The sequence below is a fragment of the Apis laboriosa genome, unplaced genomic scaffold (genome assembly GCF_014066325.1).
Source record: "Apis laboriosa isolate Shangri-la unplaced genomic scaffold, ASM1406632v1 scaffold5_cov152, whole genome shotgun sequence".
NCBI lineage: Eukaryota > Metazoa > Arthropoda > Insecta > Hymenoptera > Apidae > Apis > Apis laboriosa.
Window position 1 is genome coordinate 2,239,550 of NW_025223857.1, and position 22,361 is coordinate 2,261,910.

Here is a 22,361-nt window from a genome sequence, read left to right on the forward strand (position 1 = left end):
TCTCTCTCTCTCTCTCTCTCTCTCTCTCTCTCTCTTCGATCCGGGCGAGGGATTGAAAATAGAGTTTTCGGAGGAGGAGGAGGAGGAGGAGGGGGGAAATTAGAGAGAGAGAGAGAAAATATTTTGGAGAAGAAGTTAATCTGTGAATCCTGTTCTATTGTTACAGAGGTCCTAAACGGCATCTGCAACGCGAGCAAGGAGGAAGAGAGGCGGCGAAAAGGTAAAGGGAGGGGATGTCCCTTATCTATCTATCTATCTATCTATTTATCTGTCTATCTATCCGCCCAATTTCCAATCCAAAAAAAAAGTTTCGAATTTTTCATTCGGCTCACATTCCACGAATGTTCTCGCGTTTATTAATGGGAGGAAAGGCAACGCCTCATTGCCGTTCTCTGGGCTTCTGTTCCCAGGTGCAGGCTACCACGAACTATATAACGGTGTTGTCTGCAATGACACGATTCTAGCGACAGGTGTCTTCAGCTCGAAGGAGCTTTGGATGCTTTCAAAAGGTACGACGATATAAATAATAAGAACAACGATCCTCTTCTTTTTCATCATCCAACGCATGATATTAAAAAGAAAAAAAGGGGCTTGTATATAAATCTCTCTCTCTCTCTCTCTCTCTCTAGGGTATTGAAAGTCTCCTCGATCTTTTTCCAAAAAAAAAAAAAAAAAAAAAAAAAAAAAAAAAAAAAAAAAAAAAAAGAAAGTTAATAATTAAAGAACGATTGATTCTGAGAGAGGAACGGAGAAGAATATTTTGTGAACGGATGCTTTCGAAAGGTAATCGTAACCGGGAGTCGATATCTGGGAAACCTTTTGAAAGCATCCTCGCGATGATGAAGTAGGAAGAGAAAACTCGCTCCGCGATAAAACGCGATGTATCGACGACGATCGTTTGAGCACGTTCTTTTATCGATGCTGATTTATCGTCCGATGGAACGAGGGATTTATTATTAGGGATTGGAACGCGATTCCACTCGACTCGGTTATCCTTTCGGCATACCTGGGACCACTTCACCGCTACTCCTCTTTCGCTATCAAGGACCCGATGAACGATTGGCACGCGTTTGCGCGTTAGCACGAGGCGGAGAGCACCGGCCTGCCGGTGTAATCCGATCTCCGGGAAAGAGCGATCTCGTGCGACTTATTAGAACTGCCACTTGTTACCAGACATTTACCAATCCCAACGTGAACGAGGGGGATGAGGAGGAGGAGGAGGAAGGGGATTTTTGAAATCGTAAATTTAGAATCCTTATTCCATTCTCGGTGTTCGTGAAGAGGGAGTTCGTGAATTTTTCGAAGAGGTTTTTCCGAAAATTTTTCGTTCGGCGAAAAAGGGGAGGGGGAGAAAGAAAAGAAAAAAAAAAACAGGGACGCGGAGAAAAGCGAGCGAGCGTTTGGGTTAGTAGGGGGTCAAGGTTGCCAACAACCTTCTCCAAGCACGTCCCATCGATAGAACAGGTGAAACCGAGTGTTATTGCCCGACATTGTCTGCCAATTTCCGTCACGAACATATACAGAAGCCGTTATATTGCCAATCCCCTCGTTTCTTTCTCTATTAGTCACCGATAATCCCGCGCGGCCAAGAACCTAGAAGACTGTGAAAACCGTGAAAGGAAGCTCAAACATTTTTTTTTTTCGAACATTTCATCGAAAATCTCTCGTCTTGAACCTTTTAAAAGAAAGGCATTCACCGGAAGAGGTGAAACGAACGTAAACGATCGATTCGAGCTTGTTCAAACTTCGTCAAACATTCTCAAACAATTTCAAAATTCCCCTCTTCTAAGCAGCAAATAAGGGGAAAGGTGTTCTCTTGAAGAAGGATGAAAAAAGGACTTCTCAAACCTTCTCAAACAATCTCAAACAATCTCAAATATCTTCAAAAATCTTCTCCTTGCGCTTCCGGGAAATGAACAAAGGAGGACGCGTTTCTTTCTTTCCTTCTTTACTCTTGTAAAGAAAGGCGAAAGAAGAGAGGGTAGGGGGGGGAAGGTGTCGATTTTCGCGAATCATTTCGAAATTCATTTTCATTTCGGGCTTCGAAGGGAGAGCATCGTGGCACGCGTGCACCGCCACTAAATGGAATAATAGGGCAGGGGAACGCGTATTGAAGAAGCGGCGCGAGCCTCGAAACGCCTCGACGTATGCATCTGCACTCTTCCACTCCTCCTCCTCCTCCTCCTTTTGCCACTCTCTCCCCGCTCCACCCGCCGCTCCTCGCGTCACCGTTGCAGGAGATTAGTATGCAACCTGGTGTATTAATAGACGGGGAACAATGCTCACGGCCTCAGAGGCTGCTGAGAGAGCCTCGCAGCCTCTCTTTCTCTCGCCTCTGCCTCCTCTCCCTCCGATGAGCCAGCTCTCCCTTCTGCCGATCTTTGCAACTCGATCGAACGCCTTTTTTTTTTTCTAATGCCACTCTCTTTTAACTAAGAAACACAGAAAACACTGGCGGTTTTAATACGAGAATTTTTACTTTAAAGACTTTTCCAGAATAAGTAGGATAAGGTTAAGAGTTTGGATATAGGAAATATGATTAGTTCATCTTCGATTTTATTGTCTTGGATCGTTTTATTTCTGATATCTGATAAAATATCTAACAGGAAACAGTTTTGCTCGAGAATTCGTTTTAATCGAGTCAGGACGAGTTCGAATATGTTTGAACGAAGTCTTTATCTTCAATTTTATTAAATTGGATCGTGCATTTTATTTGTAATCGAGTCAGGACGAGTTTAAATATGTTTGAACGAAATCTTCATCTTCAATTTTATTTTATTATCTTAGATCGTGGAAACGTTAAGAAGAGTTTGAAGATGTTTGAACGAAATCAGTAATAAATAGGAAAGTAATCGTTTCTTATTTCTTCGCTCCACCAATCCATCCACTTCTCTATATATTTATTCCTACCCAATCTTCGAAATTCCGAAATCCCTTCAACCCCCAAGGGGTGGCGTGTTTCTATTACGTCGTCCCGTCTTTGCACGTCTCCAAGCATCACCACCGACAGGATATTCTTCTCTATTTCACATCATACGCCTCCACCCCCGCGGAAATTGCGCCCCCTTTTCTTTTTTTTTTTTCTTTTTTATTCACCATACGTGCCGTGCCTCTCACATCGCGCCAGAGAGAGAGAGAGAGAGAGAGAGAGAGAAATGCCTGGAAAATACTGCCCCCCTGCGGGCCTACTACCATTTTCCCTCTGCTCCCGAGTATTCGAGGCATACACACGTGCACGTGCAGGCGCATTGTTGACAAAAAACCAGTGACGTATCCGAGGGGTTGGAAAAAAATTGGTGGAAAATCGCGCGCGGGCGTCGGGACACTGATTCTTTCTCCTTTTTTTTTTTTCCCCCTTTTTATCTCATCTTTTTTTCCTCCCTCCTTTCCACCGGTCGAATCCACCGTTTTTTCTCTCTATCTTTCTCTCTCTCTCTCGCACGAGGAGAACCAGTTGGCGAACTTTGGGGGAAAAAAAGGAAAAAAAATTCGTTAGGGGCGAGCCATTGTCGGACGTTTAACCCCCCTCGTGCGGTCCTCGGCCTCGATGCGGTATCGAGATTGATGGGGAAACGATGATCGAGAGGAGAAGGAGGAGAGAGAGGGTCGAGAGAAATTCGTGAGAAGAGAGAGAGAGAGAGAGAGAGAGAGACATGGAATTGGAAAAAAAGTGGCGCAAAGTCTTTTGTTCGCCGTGGAGAACCTCTTTCGAGGATTTCCGAGGCTGAGAGGAGAGGCTGCGAGCTCTCTCGGCTTCCGAAAATGTTTCCTCGTTTCCCCTATTTTCAACCGGGGAACGAAGAATCAGAAGTGCTATACTAATAAACCACCCACGATATACACTTTACTTTTATATATATATATATATATATACTCTTTTTTTCAGAATCACTTATACACGTTGACACGTGTTGGAAAAGAAAACTATGTCGTTTGAAAAAAAAGATTAAGAAAATTCTTCGAAATTTACTCCTATATATATATATATATATATATATGCACATTCTCCAGCAAGGATCTCCACGGTGGGCGAAAGGGGGTGGGTCGAGGTTCGCGAGCATTACGAGGCCGAGTCGCTTACACAAGATGCAAATTCCACGGCACTAGCTCAACCTAATTGGTCGTTGACCGTCGTTCCAACGGGGAGATCCCTATATTTACGCGTCGCCAACTGCGACAAACTGGAATCCTATTATTTTACGGTGGCGCTGATTCAGCGCAACGTGTAACTGGAGCGTATTCTAATGGCCGGCACCACGATTAATTAACCGATCCCCCCTTTCTCTCTCTTTCTCTCTCCCTCCTGGAACACGATTGTGCGTTTACGGACGACTCTCTCTCTCTTTCTCGCTCGCTCGCTCTCTCTCTCTCTTTCGCTCGATCGCTCGCTCGCTCGCTCTCTGTCTATCCCCCACGGTTCGCGCGACTTCGCGACAGGCAACACGATTTAGAGAGGAATCGACGGATAATTGGAGGTATTAAATCGTCCGTGGGGAACGGTTTGATCGGGCGGTGGATCTTGAAACGGATTAAGGGAGATTGTCCTCGGTCGGGTGTGATCGCGAGTACGATAAATCGTAGTTTCGTGGAGCGAGTTTATAACAAATATCTAGTTTCTTTTCTTAGATTCGATATTCTAGAATTTTATTTCGCGTTTTGACCCGTTTTGGAATTAATTTCGAAGAAAGGGGAAGAAATTAAATCGTATATATATATATATATATATATATATATATATATATGTATATATGTTTGTGTATGTATGTGTATGGAAAGAATCGATCCCCTTCGCGTTTACTTATGATTTTCGATAGCTTCGAGACGAGAAAGGGAGGGCACGTGTAATCATGAAAATTTAAAAAATTCGAGGCGAATCGAAAATATTGAAAATGTGAGTGAAGAATCTCTGAGGAATGTATAAGAAAACTCGTGGGATAAATCGATTACCATCTACTACTTTTATATCTTATATAAAAAAGATTCGTGGGGAGAAAAAAAAAAAAAAAGAAAAAATTTCCTTTCGAAGGGGTAGGGAGGGAAAGGTTCTCGAAGGAGGAAAACGCGCGGAAGTGCGATTTCCTCGGGGAATCGAGACCGCAAGAGGACGAAAACGACGACGACGAAGACGACGACTCAGACTCAGACTCGGACGAGGAGGAGAAAAACGGATGACGTACGAACGCGCGAGGATCCGTAACCGCTAATGTGTGTCTGGTTTCAGCGTCCATACTGCATGACCTCAGCGACATGCAGCCTCAAATAAACGCGATCAAAATAGAGCACCCGCCGTACTACTGCAGCAGCTACACCCCTCCGTCCGCAGCCACGGCCGCGGATCATGCTCAGCCAGCGGCTAGCTTCAGTAAGTTTCAAAACTCTCTTTCTCTCTCTCTTTCTCTATCTCTCTTTCTCTCTCTACGTTTCGTCCTTATTTTTAGTGTGGATGCACGGCGCTGTCACCCGGTCCTTCTCCGTCTCTCTCTCTCTCTTTTTCTCCGGCTCGCACTCCGTCTCCGTCCTTCTCTTCCTTCCTTTCTTTCTTTCTTTCTTTCTTTCTTTCTTTCTTTTTTTCCCGAGCGATGGCACACGTGAACGACGTCATGCGAGAGAGTAGCTAGATACGTACGTATCTAGGTACTTATTATTATCCGTGGTCAGTTGAGACTCGAGGTTGAAGGAGCAAGAGAGAGAAAGAGAGATTGATAAAGATTTTTTTTAAATTAGTAGCAACGGATTAGTGATCAGTGATTTAGAAAGGTTAACTGGAATTGGAAGGTTTCGAAGATTCGAAGCGCCTCTAATCGAAGTATAATCGTTACGATTCGAGGGGATTAAAAATTTTTCTTGCAAGACACTTTTAAATCGAAAACGTTGTGTTAAATTAAATTCAAAGACATCGAAACGGAATCAAGAAATTTCAAGTTTCGAGTCTCCAATTGCAAATATCTGAACATCGTGACTCGAACGAAAGTGCCGTGTGTAAAATCGATCGGCGTTTTCGGGAGATAAGAAATTGGCGAAATTGACGGCGAAATTCCGCGTGCGTGGGATAGTGCACAGATCGAGACGCGTCCCGAGATCCCGTTCCTTTTCAGAATAGAGTCCGCGCGCCGCGGTGCAATCGGTCGCCATTGCGTCACGGTACGATGCACCCCTTCACCCCCTCCCTGCCCGCCACCACGCGCACCCACATTCTCGTGTCCGTCGCCGCGTTTGCGAAACCGCGATTTCACACGGTATTTTTATATCGTTTTTCTACGCGCCCACTAAAATTAAACCGTTCGAGGACACCGGCTACCAACTATGCGGAATCAACGGTTACGCGCCTCCTGTAAAAATGCACGATACGCGTATTCTAATAAAGGCGTTTCCAACTTCGTTCTTGTGACGAGTAGAACGGGGTGGTTCGATCGTCCCGTTATTAAATCCGTTCGGACGACAACGTATATTTCGACGAGAATATAGTAAGATGTTGAAACAATGAAAGGTAAGATTGAAGTTAAAACGGATAGATAGATTTACGTTAGTTGTATATTGATGACAAAATATAAAGTATACGGACGTCGAAATATGTATATATATATATATATGAAAAATTTATTATTAACTGTGTACATTTTATGAAGAGAGAGAGAAAAAGAGAAAATACTTACACGTGTATATACTTTCGTCTCTCTACAGCAACAACAACAACGATAATAATAAATTCGTAACGTGTAACGTTTCACCCAAGAAGGTTGCCAGAATTGAATTCACCTTACTCGCGGGCTCGAGTAACAAATTCCCAATGGTTCGGGATTCCTTTTTTTCCCTTTCTCTCTCTCTCTCTCTCTCTTTCTCCAATCTCATCCCGTCGGCTTATCGCACGGTCCTTTGTTATCGGGATCTACTTTGCTCAGCGTTCTATAGATCATTTCCTCTACCTCCCTTCCTCTTCCCTCCCTCTCTCCCTCTCTCTCTCTCTCTCTCTCTCTCCCTCTCTCTCTCTCTCCATATATATACCTGCCTTTTTCTATTTTCTTTCCATTCTCGATTCTTTTTCTCCCCTCCCTTTTTTCACCCTTTTCCTCCAATCCCTCATCGATCAAACGATAACCGTCCCTCCTCCCGCATACGTATACACGCCGCGAAATCAACGGACTCGGAAAGAAGGTATCGAACATCCTTTTCACAATTTTTTGAAAAGAAGAAGAAAAAAGAAAGAAAGCACGATTAGATAGATCTGAGAATAATCCGTAAAAATATTTCTAATCCTAATTTTTCTCCTACCGAACCCGATCGAACGGAATTTACAAAAAATTGCACTCCCTACGTCCCGCACCCCTTGCAACCCCTTGCAACCCCTCTCGAAATCGCAGGAAGGAAGAAGAAGTACACAAAGTATATTCAATTAGGAATAGGAGGAGGAGTTGAACGAAGAGATGAAGAAACGTACGAGGTCGGGGAGAGGAGGGGGAGGGGGGAGACGAACCGAGTTAAGACTTGAACGGAGAGGGGAGGGGGGGCGGAAAGTTTCCTTTGGGAGGGGGGGAGGTTGCAACGGCGGCGGATAGACGGGATTTACGACGGGACGGGATAAAATGACCACTTTCTCGAGCAAAATGCACGCACGCACACACACACGCACGCACGCACACATATACACACAAATATAGGTAGGAAGATAGGCAGGAGGGAGGGAGTTAGAAGGGGTTGGGTGGAAAAATTCCGGCAATAAGCATAGCTGGACCAGGGCCAACCCCGTTCCTCCTCCCCCCCTCCCCCACCCCTTGGTCTGCTGCTCCCTTTTTATCATACATACGTTTGGCTTTATGGCGCGGGAACGGGACACTTGATTGACTGTATTGTCGTTAAATTAACAGGCGGCGTAAATATCGTTGCCGCGCGTTTATTGTGAACGAGGCTAATTTTATTGGCCGCGCAAGAACGAATCTCGCGCTCTCCTTCCCTCCACCTCCCCCTCCCCCTCCCTCTCTCTCTCTCTCCTTTGGACGCGTGCGAATTTTTGTAAAAAAAAAAAAAAGAAGAAAAGGAGGAGGAGTCTTTCTTTTTCGCATGGGATGGAATTTTGGAAGATTGGGAAGGGGGAGGGGGTAAAATTTTCCAAGAGAAAGGATTGGTGGGTGCATTTATAAATAGGTTAATATTGATTAATTATAAATAGATTTAATTATAAATAGGTTTAATTATTATTTTATTTTTTTTTTTTTTGATCAGAGAGTTGTTTATTGTTGTTAAATATCGTAGATGTGATAATTTTTCGTATTTTTTTTTATAGAAGGATCGAAAATGGGGTGAATTTCTTTTTTTTCTCGAGAATTATTAGAGCTGTTCGTTTATTTCGTTTGAATATTCTAAATGTGATAATTTTATAATTTTATATTTTTTTTTTTTTTTAGAACGATCGAAACTGGGACGAGGATATTAAATGAACGAATCGAGCGATGAAACGGAGTTGTTGTAGGACGAAAGAAAGGGGGGAGGGAGAATATTTTTATTTATTTATTTTGCAACTGTTGTAAACAAAATATAAATTTTCTTTGAAATAATATCGAACAGGATTGAAAATAATTTTTTGAATCGTGAAATATCGAAACGTTTTAAAGTAGACGGATGAATTAGATTGTTCAATTTGGGCAGACGCGCTTTTTTCGTAATAATAATAATAATAATAATTAATAAACGAGCAATCCTGTACAATTTGGTCCGAGTTGTGTGTAGAATTTTCGATTTGAATATTCAAAGAAGACGGAAATATCTTTGTGAAAGGGAGATACTTTTACCTTCTTTGTTACCTCGTTTCAATGCGGATGATGCAGAGGAGAATATGAAGTAGGGAGGGGAGGGGACAGGGATGCCTGTCCCCCTCCCCCCTCACGGATCGACCCCGATCTCTCGATGCATATTCTCTCGTAAATGCGATCTCGAATATTGCTCGAATGTCGATCAGAAACAATCGAAGATCGCTACCAACACCTCTCCAAATTCCTTCGTAATTTATCGTAACATCCGCGTAATCTTTCCAGGACCTCGAAACGGATTACGTTACAAACTTGAAGCGAGCTACGAGCTCCTAGAAAAATTTCCCTAGAACACTTCGAATCTCGTCGGAAAACGGAAACCTAAGATTACTGTATAATTTCGATTTGCTTCAACTTGTATCGAGCAAAAATTCCTAGCCTGGAATGTTAAGTTTTAGAAAAGTTCCTAAAAGTCCCTAGCGCTTCGAGCATACGAAACGAGAAAATATTCCTAGGGTGTATATCTTCGCTTTCGTTTAAAATTTCCAAATTATTTGCAACGAATTGCAATCGAATTTTGGAATTCTTTCTTGTCTTCACAGGCCCGCCACCGGTGCATCAGCTCATAAGGAACGACAAGACTGAAAAGCCTCCGACGGTATCCGTGTCGAGCGCGCCGACATTCTCGCCGGTGCTCAGGCCCGAGGACGGTCACCGTGGAATGGACTCGCCGCACTCGCAGACGGGTATGTGTCGATAAAAGCGATCCCTTTTTGTCGAGATATCTCGTAAATATATAGACCGAAGATCGTGCTTAAGAAGCTGTCGATTCTCGAATTTGATGATACGGCTGGTGGATTATTTACCTGTCGGCAATTGCTGGCCACTTCCAAATGCAGGATCTCTCCGGGTGTATTTTTAATCCTATTTTTTACGATTTAAATTTTTTTCAGATTTTTTTTTTCTCCTTTTTATTTTTTTTTTTTTTTTAATACAGAATAAATACTAGACAGTGGAAAAAATTTCGAAGAATTTTTATTTTTGAGTGGTAGTTTGAGAAGTTTTCCCCTGAAAAACCGTGAGAGAGATCCTCCATCAGCCTAACAGATAGGATCAATTGGAGGCGTCTTAATTAACTTGGACCCCATTTTTGGGACTTATTAGAAAATTGGAAAAGCGAAAGATTCCATTACAGACACTTTTTCTCTATGGACTGCCTTCGAGTCAGTCAATTAATTTCGCGCTTTTTACTTTGATCACTATAAAATTCTAATTTAGAACCAGATCTATCTATAATAAAAAAAAAAAAAAAAAAACGAAAAATCACGCAACGCAGAATCGATTACATGGCGAAGGCAAGTTCGAAGAAAAGGGAAAAGTCGCCTGTGGAACGAACCTTTCAATCGTTCTCGCGTTCAAGCTTCACCCTCCATCCCAAAAAAAAAAAAAAAAAAAAATAAAAAAATAAAATATTTTCAACCCTTTGAGAAGAAAAAAAAGTATATGTATATATACACGCTCGAAAAAAAGCGAGTTTTCTTTTTTTAACGTAGCGTTTTATTAATGGGGAAGTCCTATACTGTAAGTACTCTGCATACTCGCTAGACCGGAAGTACGGGCTAAAGACACAAAGAACACAAGAAGACTGTCCAAAGGGGATTGCGATATCTCGTGCCTTCATCCCCTTTGAAATCTTTCGTCTCAACCCCCCCCCCCCTTCTATCTGCCCCTAGTTAACATATCTAACTTTCTCTCTCTCCCCCCTCCCCCAACACGTGTATACATCATCTCTCTTTTTCTCTCTCTATATATATATATAAATCTGTTTATTCCGCCCTACCAATCCCAAATGGAAATTGTCACCAGAGATAATAATAATAGTAATAATAATAGTAATAATAATAATGATAACGATAATAATAATAATAATAAAAAAAATAAAAAAAATAAATTTTCAGTGTCTCTCGCGCTTCAGTTCGTTGTCCGCTTGATTTTTTTTTTTTTTTTTTTTTTTTCCTGACGAGTTCACTAATATAATAATAATAATAATAATAATAATAATAATAATAATAATAATAATAATAATAATAATAATAATATTAATAATAATAATGCTAAAAATCGGGTGCCTCGAGAATTCCGGAAGCGAGCGAGATAAAGGAGGGGAAAGAGGGATCCCCCTCCCCCTTCCGTTTCTGTACGCCGCTGACGAAAATGATCGTGGGACGAATGAGCTCGGTGTCCACGATTCGTTTTTTTGAATTTCCCGCCTTTTCCCGAATCTCGCGCCACACGAAAGAATCGTTCTCGACGAGGTTTTTCGCACGTATTGTATCGTTGCACGATCGATTTTTTTATTTTTGATATTTTTAATAAACACGTCCGTTGCGGGGGAATTCTCGTGGCGGATATCGACGAAGATACATTATGTTATACGCGTACACGTTTCACATTGAACGTGCCATAATCCTCTCTCGCCTCGAGAAATTTATTTGGTTCGAGAGATATCGTTTTATCTCGCTCGAAGACGCTTTCTCTGTTATCCGCGTCAAAAACGAAGCGTAAGAGAATTGGGCATCGAATCCCTCCTTCTCTTCTGGTTGAAGTTAAAAATCTCTATATAAAGTTACTTTGAACGATCGTTTGTTAAAATGAAATTAATATTTAACATTGTAGCTACTCGTTGCAATTATATTCGCTTCTAAAACCATTTGCCATTATATATAGTTATTATTATTATCGAGGTAACTTTATTCTTTAACTTCGACTATTTATTAAATTTTGCCCACTGTTCCGTCGCTTCAATCCCTTCGAAATCCCTTTAAGATCCCGGAGACAGAAAATAAAAAAAAAAAAAAGAAATCGGTCGACGCTAGTGGTAAGCTCGTGATCCTTGTCACGCTCCCCCCTCCCATTCCGGAAGTGTTCCTCCATGCGCCTTTTAACGCGTCACCACCACCATCCTCGTTGCCACCGAGCTCGAGAGTGCATCGTCGGCGATTTGGCGCCTCGAATGTGTGTCCAGTGTGCGATAGACCCAAACCGAGCTCAGCCATCGGGCATCATGTAAGTAGATCGATCTCCGGGGATTGCTGGATCTCGATCTCCGCCTCCTCCTCCTCCCTCTTTCTCTCTCGCCAACTCCCTGAATCGAACCGAGAGAGAGAGAGAGAGAAATGGCTAACCCACCTTTTCGATGCGATGCGAAAATTGATGGGATAATATCTCGCGAATTAATGGGTGGTAATCCGAAATGGTTTCTTTTCTTTTCTCTTTCTCTCGAAAAATTTATTTTTTGGAAGGATTGGAAGAATGGGGATGGAAAAAAAAAAGAGTATGAAAAGAAGAGTAATTGTAAAGCTATTTTTTTTTTATTTAATTGATTAATGAAATGATATATTTATATTGGTTTATAGGAAAATAATATAATCGTAACTTTTAAATTAATCATTCATTATTTCGAATTATTTCGAACATTTTTATTTATTTTCTTATTTAAAATCAACGGATTCGATTATACGTACTTCATTTAAAATTAAGACGCTGAAAAAAGTGGGTTAGTTCAAGATTCATAGGAGTTTCACAGGACAGAAAGAAAAAAGATAATTTTAAGAAAGAAGAAGGGGAGGAGGAGGAGGAGATCCATCCAAAGAAGGAGAAATTCTCGAGCGATCCACGGGATCGATGATCGATGGCAAAGCAGCCTTTTCGATCCATCCGCGTGTCTAATGGTTCGCGTGAAAAATGACGCGTGATGATCTCTGTTTCAGTCTGAACCCGAGCGTAGAGAGAAGCTCGCTAAACTCGACTAAAAGGTACTTTGTGACTGGTTATTGACTGTTCTACATACATATATATATATATATACACACACCTATATATATCTACCTTTATATATATATATTACATATTTGTTACGTATATACATATTATATACACGTACGTGTAATCGATGTACATACGTGTATGCGTGTACACTGTACGGCAGGTGCAGCGTGTGCACGTCGAATCAATTCGAACGAGACGAGAAGCTTTTTCGAGATTTCGAAAATTTATTTCAAGAGAAAAAAAAGAAAAGGATTGCAAACGATAAAGAGAGAAATTTTTTCCAATCTTTTTTATACCTCTCAGAGAACAGAGAAGTTCGATCTTCGGCATTTAAGTCGTCCCATTCGTAGGTCAGTCCACGCGCGCAGGTTGAACGAGCACGCTCGTCTCCAGGTGCACACGTGAGGAACGAAATAAACGGAATGGAATCGTGGACTGGCACATGATTCCTCTCGCACACGCGCATCCGCCAATGGAGGGATTTCCGCGTGTCCGTGTACGCGTGTATGTATGCACATGCATCACGATGTCGTATATATATACGCTCGAATATTTTTCTATATTGCTGTCACGTTTGTCATTTTTTCCTTTCCAATGGTTGTTTCTTTCTTTCTTTCTTTCTTCTTTTTTTTCTTTCCACTATATATATATATATACATATATACATACACGTATACACAACCACATATACTTTCTTATCTCTGTCGTGTCTCTCCTTTTCGTTTCTCTCTCTTTATCTATTTATCTCTCTATCTCTCTCTCGATTTCTGCGATTTTTCTTCTCTCTTCTGTCACGAGTTTTATGTACGTATACACGAATGGACACAAAAAAAAGTACACACGAATATTTCTATATTCTCTCGTACATGGACGTTCGATCACATAGGCCCTGTAGATTGTAATTTTTTGTACTCTCTGTTTATCGTCTCTCTCTCTCTCCTTATATTGTCTCTCTTTTGTGTATATTGCGTATATCGTACGACACTCGACGATCCGCGTCCTTCGTCAAACTGCTTCATCGATCCATCCTTCTTCTCCCGTGTGCGCGAAAATTGCAAGTTTTTTTCGTAAGGGAGGGGAAGGGAAGGGGGTAGAGTGGAGTATAGTTTCGATAAGCGAGAATTGTGTTCGGAATCGAAGGGGAATCGCGCACGAGTTGGGAAGTTTTGAAAGAGTTATTTTTAGGAATCTTAGAAGGATCGGAGGATATTACGAGAACTTCCAATTCTTCGATTTTTCCCTGATTTCCGAATTGTCGAAGTTTTGAAGAATTTTTCTTCTTTTTTTTAATATATTTAAAGTTTTGAAATCGAATACGAGAAGAAATTCAAAGTTTTTCCAAATATTTTTATAAATTTTCGAATTCCAAATTTATGATTAAATTTTTGAATCTGTAAATGTTTTAGAGAAATTTGAAGTTTGAGAAAACTTTTCAATTTTATATTTAATTTTGTTCTACAATATCTAAAATTTTCAAATTCAAAAACTTCTATATTTTATAATCCTGGAATATCAAAAATTCTCAATTTCCAAATTTTCAAATGGTCAAATCTTTTCAAACATGCTCAAAGATTCAGAAAATTATTTAATTTTTATAATCCTAGAATATCGAAACTCTCGAAAAAAATTTTCGATCAATCGAACTTATTCCTAGAAAAACTCTTAAAAAAAAAAATTCAAAGATTCAAAATTATTGAGATATTCCGAAGAATTTTTCTCGTAATTCTTCAAATTCAAGACGATGCATTGTCTCTTCGATCCTTCAAAATCTCACCGAGACTTAAATCCTTAACACCATCAAGCGACTCAACTCGAGGACCTCCCCTCCCCGAATGCCATCGAAATCCGCGAGTCTCCTTCGCAAAGTTTCCGGCCGAATATGCATTGGTCGCTAGGGAAGGGCGCGAATCGTCGACGCAGCTCGAAATTGCACAATCACGCCCTCTTCCTCAACCTCTATCTTCCATAGTACCACTATATACACGTATATCTTTATATATATATATACACACATATATACCTTTAAGTGTATATTGGTGTCTCTGCAAGCGTTACTCACACATGCATACGTACACCTTGTCGTCGACCATCCATTGCTCACAAACACGTACACGTACACAAGCTCGATTTGGAGGGTGTCTTCGATGCGGCAGGAGACAAATTTGCCCGGCACACACTTCCTCCGAACCCTCGTCCGCGAGTTATTGCAAATTGAAGACCGGCCTCGAGCCTCTTTTCGAGGACCGTCGGCCATTTTAATCCTCTATAACTCTGGAATTTCCGTTTCCTTTGAAAAATATTTGGAAAAATTTGCCGTATAAGTTGGATTGCGGATTATTTATTCTTTTTTTACCGATCGAGTAAAATTAATCGTATGTATTATTTATGATTAAAAAATCACAACACAGACATGGATATTCCAATGGATATTCCAATTACACAGATTTTGATTTCTCTAATTCGTAATACAAATTTGCAAAAATAATTACTACTGATCCCTGATTTCAAAATAAATCAAATTATAAAAATGCAAAATGCTCGGATTCACAGAGCGCAGTGTTTATTACAGAGGAAATACGAAACCTGGAGAATTACATTCACGGAATAAAAGTTAAAGTTTCGGTGGAGGAGAGAGGGAGTCGTGAAATTTGCTATCCTGCGGAATCGAAGATATCGACGAGAGGAAGAAGAACGAGGAGGAATGAAAGAAAGGAAGAGGAAAGATAAAGGGAGAAGACTCGTGAAGGGAAACGGAGAGAAAAAACGGAGATATTCGTTCCTCGCGGCATGCAGCGTCGTCTCGTGCAAGCCTCTCGAATGCCTTCGCTATCGATCTCCTCGCGATGTTCGGTTCTTCTCTCTCTCCTCAGACCACTGCCCTCCCTCTTATATACGTTATGTTCCCCTTAATTCAATAGATCTATTCCCAATCGCGCTAAGTGCAGTGCTTAATTTTCTAGAATCTCTCTCTTTCTCTCTCTCTCTCTCTTTTTCTTTCTTTTCTCTCTTTGTCGAACCACTTTTTTTTACGATTTATCATCTTTCCCGTACGGTTTACAAGTAAAACGTTCTTCCTTGATTGGAAGAGATGGAAAAATATTGGAATTAAGCGCTGCATTTCGCTGTTTTATCGATCGAATCCAATGTACCGACGAAATGCCACTATGTTTCGTCTCTTTCCTCTTTTCTTTCTTTGATTTTTCATTTTCATCTTTCTTTCTAGATGCTCTTTCGAACTGATCCACGATGGCTGGATCTCGAAAATAATTCATAAGTAGATTCAAATTTATATTTTTCACGATTAAATAATTCTCGATAGTAACTTTCGGCAGTTTTATTTTCAATGTGACCAACCGATGATAAAGTTACTATTTTTATTACCAAAAATTAATATTTGCGAGAAATACACTTGAAAACATCCTTCAAAATTTTTATTCTCAAAATACATTAATAATCTAATCTTTTTTTCTTTAATCAATTAGAATTAAAACCGTTTGAAAAAGAAATGAGAAACGAAGCCAGCCATCAAATCGAAATGATTAAGAGTTCTCTAGTTCCGACGTTGTTGTTATGGTAGTTGTTGCATCGTGTTGACTCCATCATTGGTTACTGATTGATACAATTACCACGTGTTCACATGGAAAATGCTTGCCGATGTCCATCGCGTTTCTTTTTTTTTTTTTTTTTTTTTTTTTTTCTCCTCCTCTTCGTTGCATTCCCCACATAGAAACATCGCGGTATAATCGAATCGAACGATCAATTTACCGCTCAAGTGTCCATCGGTTTTGTTCCTCCATCCCTACACACATAAAGGGGGAATCCTGCGGGATTTATTATCGCGCATTTTCATTATTCGGTTTTCAACGGATTCTCTTCTCGCGAATTCTTTTCTCCTCCATTTCATTTCCACCATGGAGTGGCGCGATATTTATTTTCGTGAGAATGCGATAAAAATCGGTGTAAAAAAAATATTCTCACAAACTCGAATTAGAAATTAATAATAAAGAAAAAACAACAATTTGGGAAACGATCTTTCATCGATGATATTCTTTGGAAAAAAAAAAAAAAAAGAAAATAATAAAATTTGCAGAAAAAAATTTATTTTTTTCATCGACAAAGAATCGAAGCGATCCCTTTCCAATCCTCTGCTCTAGCGCAGAGCGGTGGGGATTGGAGGGGGACGGTAGAGAGTGTGAAGGACGTGGAAAAAGGAGGAAAGTGGACTAATTCGAGGGTCGTGTTTGTCCACCACAGGAAGATCCTCGAGAAATCCGGCTGACGTCTGATTGCGATACGGTAAACCGCTGCGTCACGAGGAACCGAGAAAGCAAGAATATTCTATGTTAGCCCATTATGAGAATTGTTATTATACATATGTGTGTTAGCATTCGGTGTTGCATTTCACATAACTGTTTCGATATACTATGTATGTATATACATATATACGTGTAACGTACACGCGTGCGATAATTATTATAAATTGAATATACGTATATACGTGTATTTTTTTTCTTTTCCTTTTTTTTTTTTTTTTACTTTTTAAATGATTTCAATAATCGATAATTGCGATTAATCAAAATAGACGTGTATATGTATATTTGTAAAATAACTATTGCATACCATTGTGTCATAGCCGCCTTCAGCTGTGTGCACGATTGTTCGCGCAATGCTGTCGTTGGTAGGCTGATTATTTTTTTTTTCTTTTCTTTCTTTTTTTTTTTTTTTTATTATTTAATTTAATTTCTTTCTTTCTCTTTTTTTATATATATTATTTAATTTAACGATTCAATTTCCGAGGGAATTGAGTCAGCTGATTGTATGTGTAGTTTCCACAAGAAGAAAAGCGCGAGAAAGATAGATTTTTCGGTTCTAGTTTTTTTTCACTTTTTATATATGTTTCTTTTTTTTCCTCTTTCTTTCTCTCTCTCTCTTTACGTGTCCTTTGGACGATCGACGAGCTTGCGCTTTCAAGCATATGGTACACATGGCATTAAAATCGATTTAGAAGCGAATAATTCATTGTTGATCTCATTGTTGCCTCTTTATTATTCTTCCCTTTCGGAAGAGTCGAACATCTCGATCGAGAGACGAACCCTTTGCACTCCCAATCGATATTCGAGATAAGGACCTCAACCTAACGCGTCCGACTCGTTACAGACCCTTTCTACTGCCGCTCTACGCCACTCTCTCTTCTACACAATCGCGATCTCTTTCGATCTTCTCACGAGCATATAAGTTTCCAACGAATTATTATTTCGACTTATTTCACAATATCTTTATCTTCAAAAAAGTCAAACCCTCTCTCTCCTCCCCCCCTCCCGATTTCCATTGGAAACTGGATCTCCTACCACTAACTATATATATATATATAAACTGATCAACAACAAAATCCGACCGAAAACTCAAAACTGATATCTTTTTTTTTTTGTATGCCTTCATTCGTATATGGGAATAAGTACACATTACGATATATATATATATTCACTGTTCACCTGTGTATGTATAGTATAACATAATAATGTCTGTATTATATCTATATATGTATATCTTTTCTTTTCTTTTTCTTTTTTCTTTGTCTTTCGTACAAAGCGTATAATGTACGTTCGCCTGTCCGTTCGACCGACCTGTCTGTTGACCGACCGTTGCAAAAAAAAGTAACGAGGAATATAACTATAAAGCGAAACGAGGTTGCGATAATAGTTAGTTAGTTAGCCAGCCAGCCAGCCAACCAACCAGCCAGCCAGCCCCCCCCCCCCCCCCCCCCCTTTCTCGGTGTCCCCTCTCGGTGCAAAACCTCTCGAATTTCCGTAATTTTCGAACGTAGCCGTTGATTTAACCTCTCGAGCACACGAACCGGAAGGAAATATGAGTATATCCGGGGCTTGGACAGCCAGACGGACGGACGGACGAACGGACGGCTATTTCTTGCTAACTGCGTAGTACCGGTTCTACCTGGTAAGCTAGCTGTCGCTGTCTGTCTGTCTGTCTGTCTGTCTGTCTGTTTGTCTGTTCATCTGTGTCTATCTGTCTGTCTGTCTGTCTGTCTGTCTGTCTGTCTGTCTGCCCGCCCGCCCACCCTGTTACTACACACCCACCTGTTCACGTACTATTACTATTTTTTAAGGGTACAGCCTCGACTGGGAGGAAGGGAGAATGAGAGTCGTAAGTTCTCGAGGACTCGAGGAATATTTCATTGCTGGGAATGATGTTTCTCTCTCTCTTTCTCTTTCGATTATGAGATTAACTGTATTTCGTTCTTTCTTCTTTCTGTATTAATTTATTAAAATATATATAAAACGATCGAGACTGTACCCCGAATTGAACCGAATTGCACACCATTATATTATTATCTATATATATATATTTCTCACTCACTGTCACACGGCCAATGCTCTGGGTATGTCGTATGCTGGATGGATTAATTGATTAATTGACTTGATTGATTGATTCAATTAATTTTCGAACCTTGATTGAGACTTGACTTGTTTATTATATATTGCTCTATTCTATCTATCTATCTGTCTATCTATCTGTCACTCTCTGTCTCTCTATCTCTCTCTCTCTCCGTACGATATTACCTACATATATATATATATATATATATATATTTGTATATATGTATATATATATACACATACGCATACATATATATATGTATATATATATATATATATATATATATATATGCATAGTATACATTCTATATTGTTGTTGCGATGTTGATGTTGTTGTTTACCATATACATATATATATATACATACATACGTACATATATATCACCGCATATATATGTATATCATTGTATTGATGTTGATGTTGTTGTTACCTTGATGTTTTTTTTTGATGTGTTGTTTAATCGTTGTTATCTTGCTGTTTGATGTTTGTTGTTGCACTATATATCTATATATATCTCTCTCTCTGTCTAATATATATATATATATACATATCTATATGTATATATACATACATGTATATATAACCACATATGTGATGTACGTGTGTGCGCGCGCGAAAATTTTTAAATGTAAAAAATTAGATAAGAAAATTCGAAAAGGGGAAAAAACGCGAAGAGAAATAAATAAAATTTTATCCGTGAACGCGGGCGCAAACGCGTACACATGGTATATATAAAAATACATGTACATTTCAGCCAGCCAGCCTCACGCTTGGAGCGCCTTACATATATATGTATATGTATCTATATATACACACATACATATATATATATATATATATTACATATATATATATATATTTAACACGATCGTTATAGTTGGTCGACCCCCTCCCCCTCAAAAGTACCACTAAAACCACCCCCTAACAGACTCGCAGCAGCAATCGTTACCTCTGTTTGCTCCCTCTTCTGCTAAGCTCTCTCCAGCGGCGGGATCCAACTTTTACTAACATTCTCCGCATTAACAATTACCATTTACCGACCACAAACGAACACATCGAGATCCCCGGTTTGTCTAATCGGCCCAGAATTATTCAAAATCCTCTCTTGGCTCGAGTATTCAACCTTTTTTTCTTTTTTTTTTTTTCTCTCGAGAGAGAAATTTCTACAACAACGCGAAACGAAACAATCTGGTGGGTGGATCCTCCCTTACCATCGATCGATAATATTCAATAAATACGGAAAGTAAACATATTATTAATATTTATATCGGGAATTATATATCTTTCTCTTTTTCTTCCGATCTTATCGACATGGATCACTCGATCGATAATATTCAATACGAAAAGTAAAGATATTAATGCTTATATCGGGAAATATGTATCTTTCTCTTTTTTTCCCCGATCTTATCGATATGAATTACTCGATCGATAATATTTAATACGAAAAGTAAAGATATTAATGTTTATATCGGGAAATATGTATTTTTCTCTTTTTTTCCCGATTTTATCGACATGAATCACTCGATCGATAATATTTAATGCGAAAAGTAAAGATATTAATGTTTATATCGGGAAATATGTGTCTTTCTCTTTATTCTCCGATTTTATCGACATGAATCATTCGATCGATAATATTCAATTCAAAAGTAAAGATATTTAATTTTCTGTTCACTGATATATCTTTCCCTTTCTCCGATCTTTATCGTCTCGTTTGAGGACAAACGGGGAGGAGGATATTACGGAGGAGGATCACACCCGCTCGAGAAACTGAAGGATCGATCGAAACGTGTGGAAAGTAAGATAGAAAACGGAACGGAGAAGGGAGAAGAGGAAGAAGGGAGAAGGGAGTGAGAAACGGAGCGAGAAACGAGCGTGTCGTTTTAAAAAGGGGGTGGTTTTCGCCGTGGCGTTGGAGGCCACGTAGCAAGAGGGGGTGACATCGGTGAATTGTGTTTCAGGATTGCACTCTCCCCACGAAGGACTGGCCGGTGGCTCCGGTCAAGCCATGTCCGGCCTCGCCTACTACCAGCCGGAACATCCTGCCTCCACGGGGGTGGTCAAGTACCCCGAGAACGGTCACGACACCCTGTCGGATTTCGTGACGTTCGTCTGCCAGGAGGCCGAGAATACCCAGCAACTGCCCCAGGTAGCTTCCGGATCCTTCTCTTTTTAAAAACCCGCCGCCATTGTCTTTTGCTCCCCCCCTCCCCCTCTCCATTTTTTCCAAAAGGACGATTCCTCCCTCCAGGGAGAGGATATCTCTCTCTCTCTCTCTATCTCCCTCCCTCTCTCGAGGATCGTCCTTCCCCTCGAGGGGATGAACAGGGGACAACGGGGGCCGGTTCTCGCCCGACCTGCTCGTCATCCGTGTTCCAATCGCCCTGGATTTTTTCGAATTCGATCTTTATTATTTTCCGTTTCATTAAATTCGGTATATACATACAAATTTCGTTTTCCAATATTCCAATATTCTCTATCTATCTGTACATCTATCTATCTATCTCCGTTTTTACTTGGTCCAACTTCTCGAAATTTTGCGAAGCTAAAGAAAAAAAAAATGGAAACGATATATATCGTAAAACCGTGGGAAACGAAGAGAGAGAGAAAACGGGGTGAATGGATCACGCGCGGGTCGGCGACGTTGATCGGTGGGCGTGTGGTGTTTCCAGGCGCAGCTAGCCGGACCCCGGACTGGTATACAAAAGTTCTCACAGTATTATCCGAGCTCGATGCTGCCCCCGCCCCCCCCTGCCCCGATGGCGAGGCCCGTCGCCATTATAAGGTCGACGGGAGAATTGACGGCGGCGAGCTCGAACTCGCCCCCCACCTCTTCCACCTCGCCCACGGACCCGGCCGAGCTGGCGTCCAATCAGGAGCAAATGGCCGCCGCGGCGGCGGTGGGACTGGTCAGTTCCGGTTGCCAGAGCTCCGTGGATCCGGCCGGAAGGAAGAGCCCCGCGAGGATCCTCGTCACAGCGCCCCACACCAGCCGGGAGTATACGTTTGCTCATTTTCACTCTCAGCCTGGACAGGTTCGTTCATTCTTCATCCTTCTCAAGAGGAAAGTAATATATATATATATATATATGCATTTGTATATATTTCAGCAAATATTCACGTATCCTACGATCAGCTCGATGTCGGGGGTCATCTCCCCGACTAACCTGTCCCTGTTCTCGTCCCCCGTCTCGGTGACGAGGCCTGTGGCCACACAGAGATCCGTTTCCAACGTGCCGCCGCGTTGGAACACGGCGCCGTTCATCAATCTCGAGGACGATTACAACATGATCGCTCCTATCATCACTGGGACAGCCAGCGAGCCCCCCTCCACCATGGACGAAGGTTTATATGTGTATTCGAATTGAAGTTCGAATTTGTCCAAATTATAAAAAATAT

The 22,361-nt window shown here is 40.7% G+C and overlaps 1 protein-coding gene across 7 annotated transcripts in view; it reads left to right on the forward strand.

Annotated features, from left to right (window-relative positions):
* Positions 1–22,361, forward strand: part of LOC122718181 (nuclear factor 1 X-type) — a 78,717-nt gene that overhangs the window by 47,479 nt on the left and 8,877 nt on the right. For 3 of the 7 annotated variants that reach the window (XM_043942998.1, XM_043943001.1, XM_043943002.1), the window contains 7 exons: positions 167–220; positions 411–509; positions 5,222–5,362; positions 9,344–9,487; positions 20,924–21,111; positions 21,635–21,997; positions 22,073–22,307. In XM_043942998.1, coding sequence (XP_043798933.1) covers positions 167–220; positions 411–509; positions 5,222–5,362; positions 9,344–9,487; positions 20,924–21,111; positions 21,635–21,997; positions 22,073–22,307 — 1,224 coding nt within the window. The remainder of the gene's footprint in view (positions 1–166; positions 221–410; positions 510–5,221; positions 5,363–9,343; positions 9,488–20,923; positions 21,112–21,634; positions 21,998–22,072; positions 22,308–22,361) is intronic. The other 4 variants (XM_043943000.1, XM_043942999.1, XM_043943005.1 and 1 more) reach the window with 4 other exon arrangements.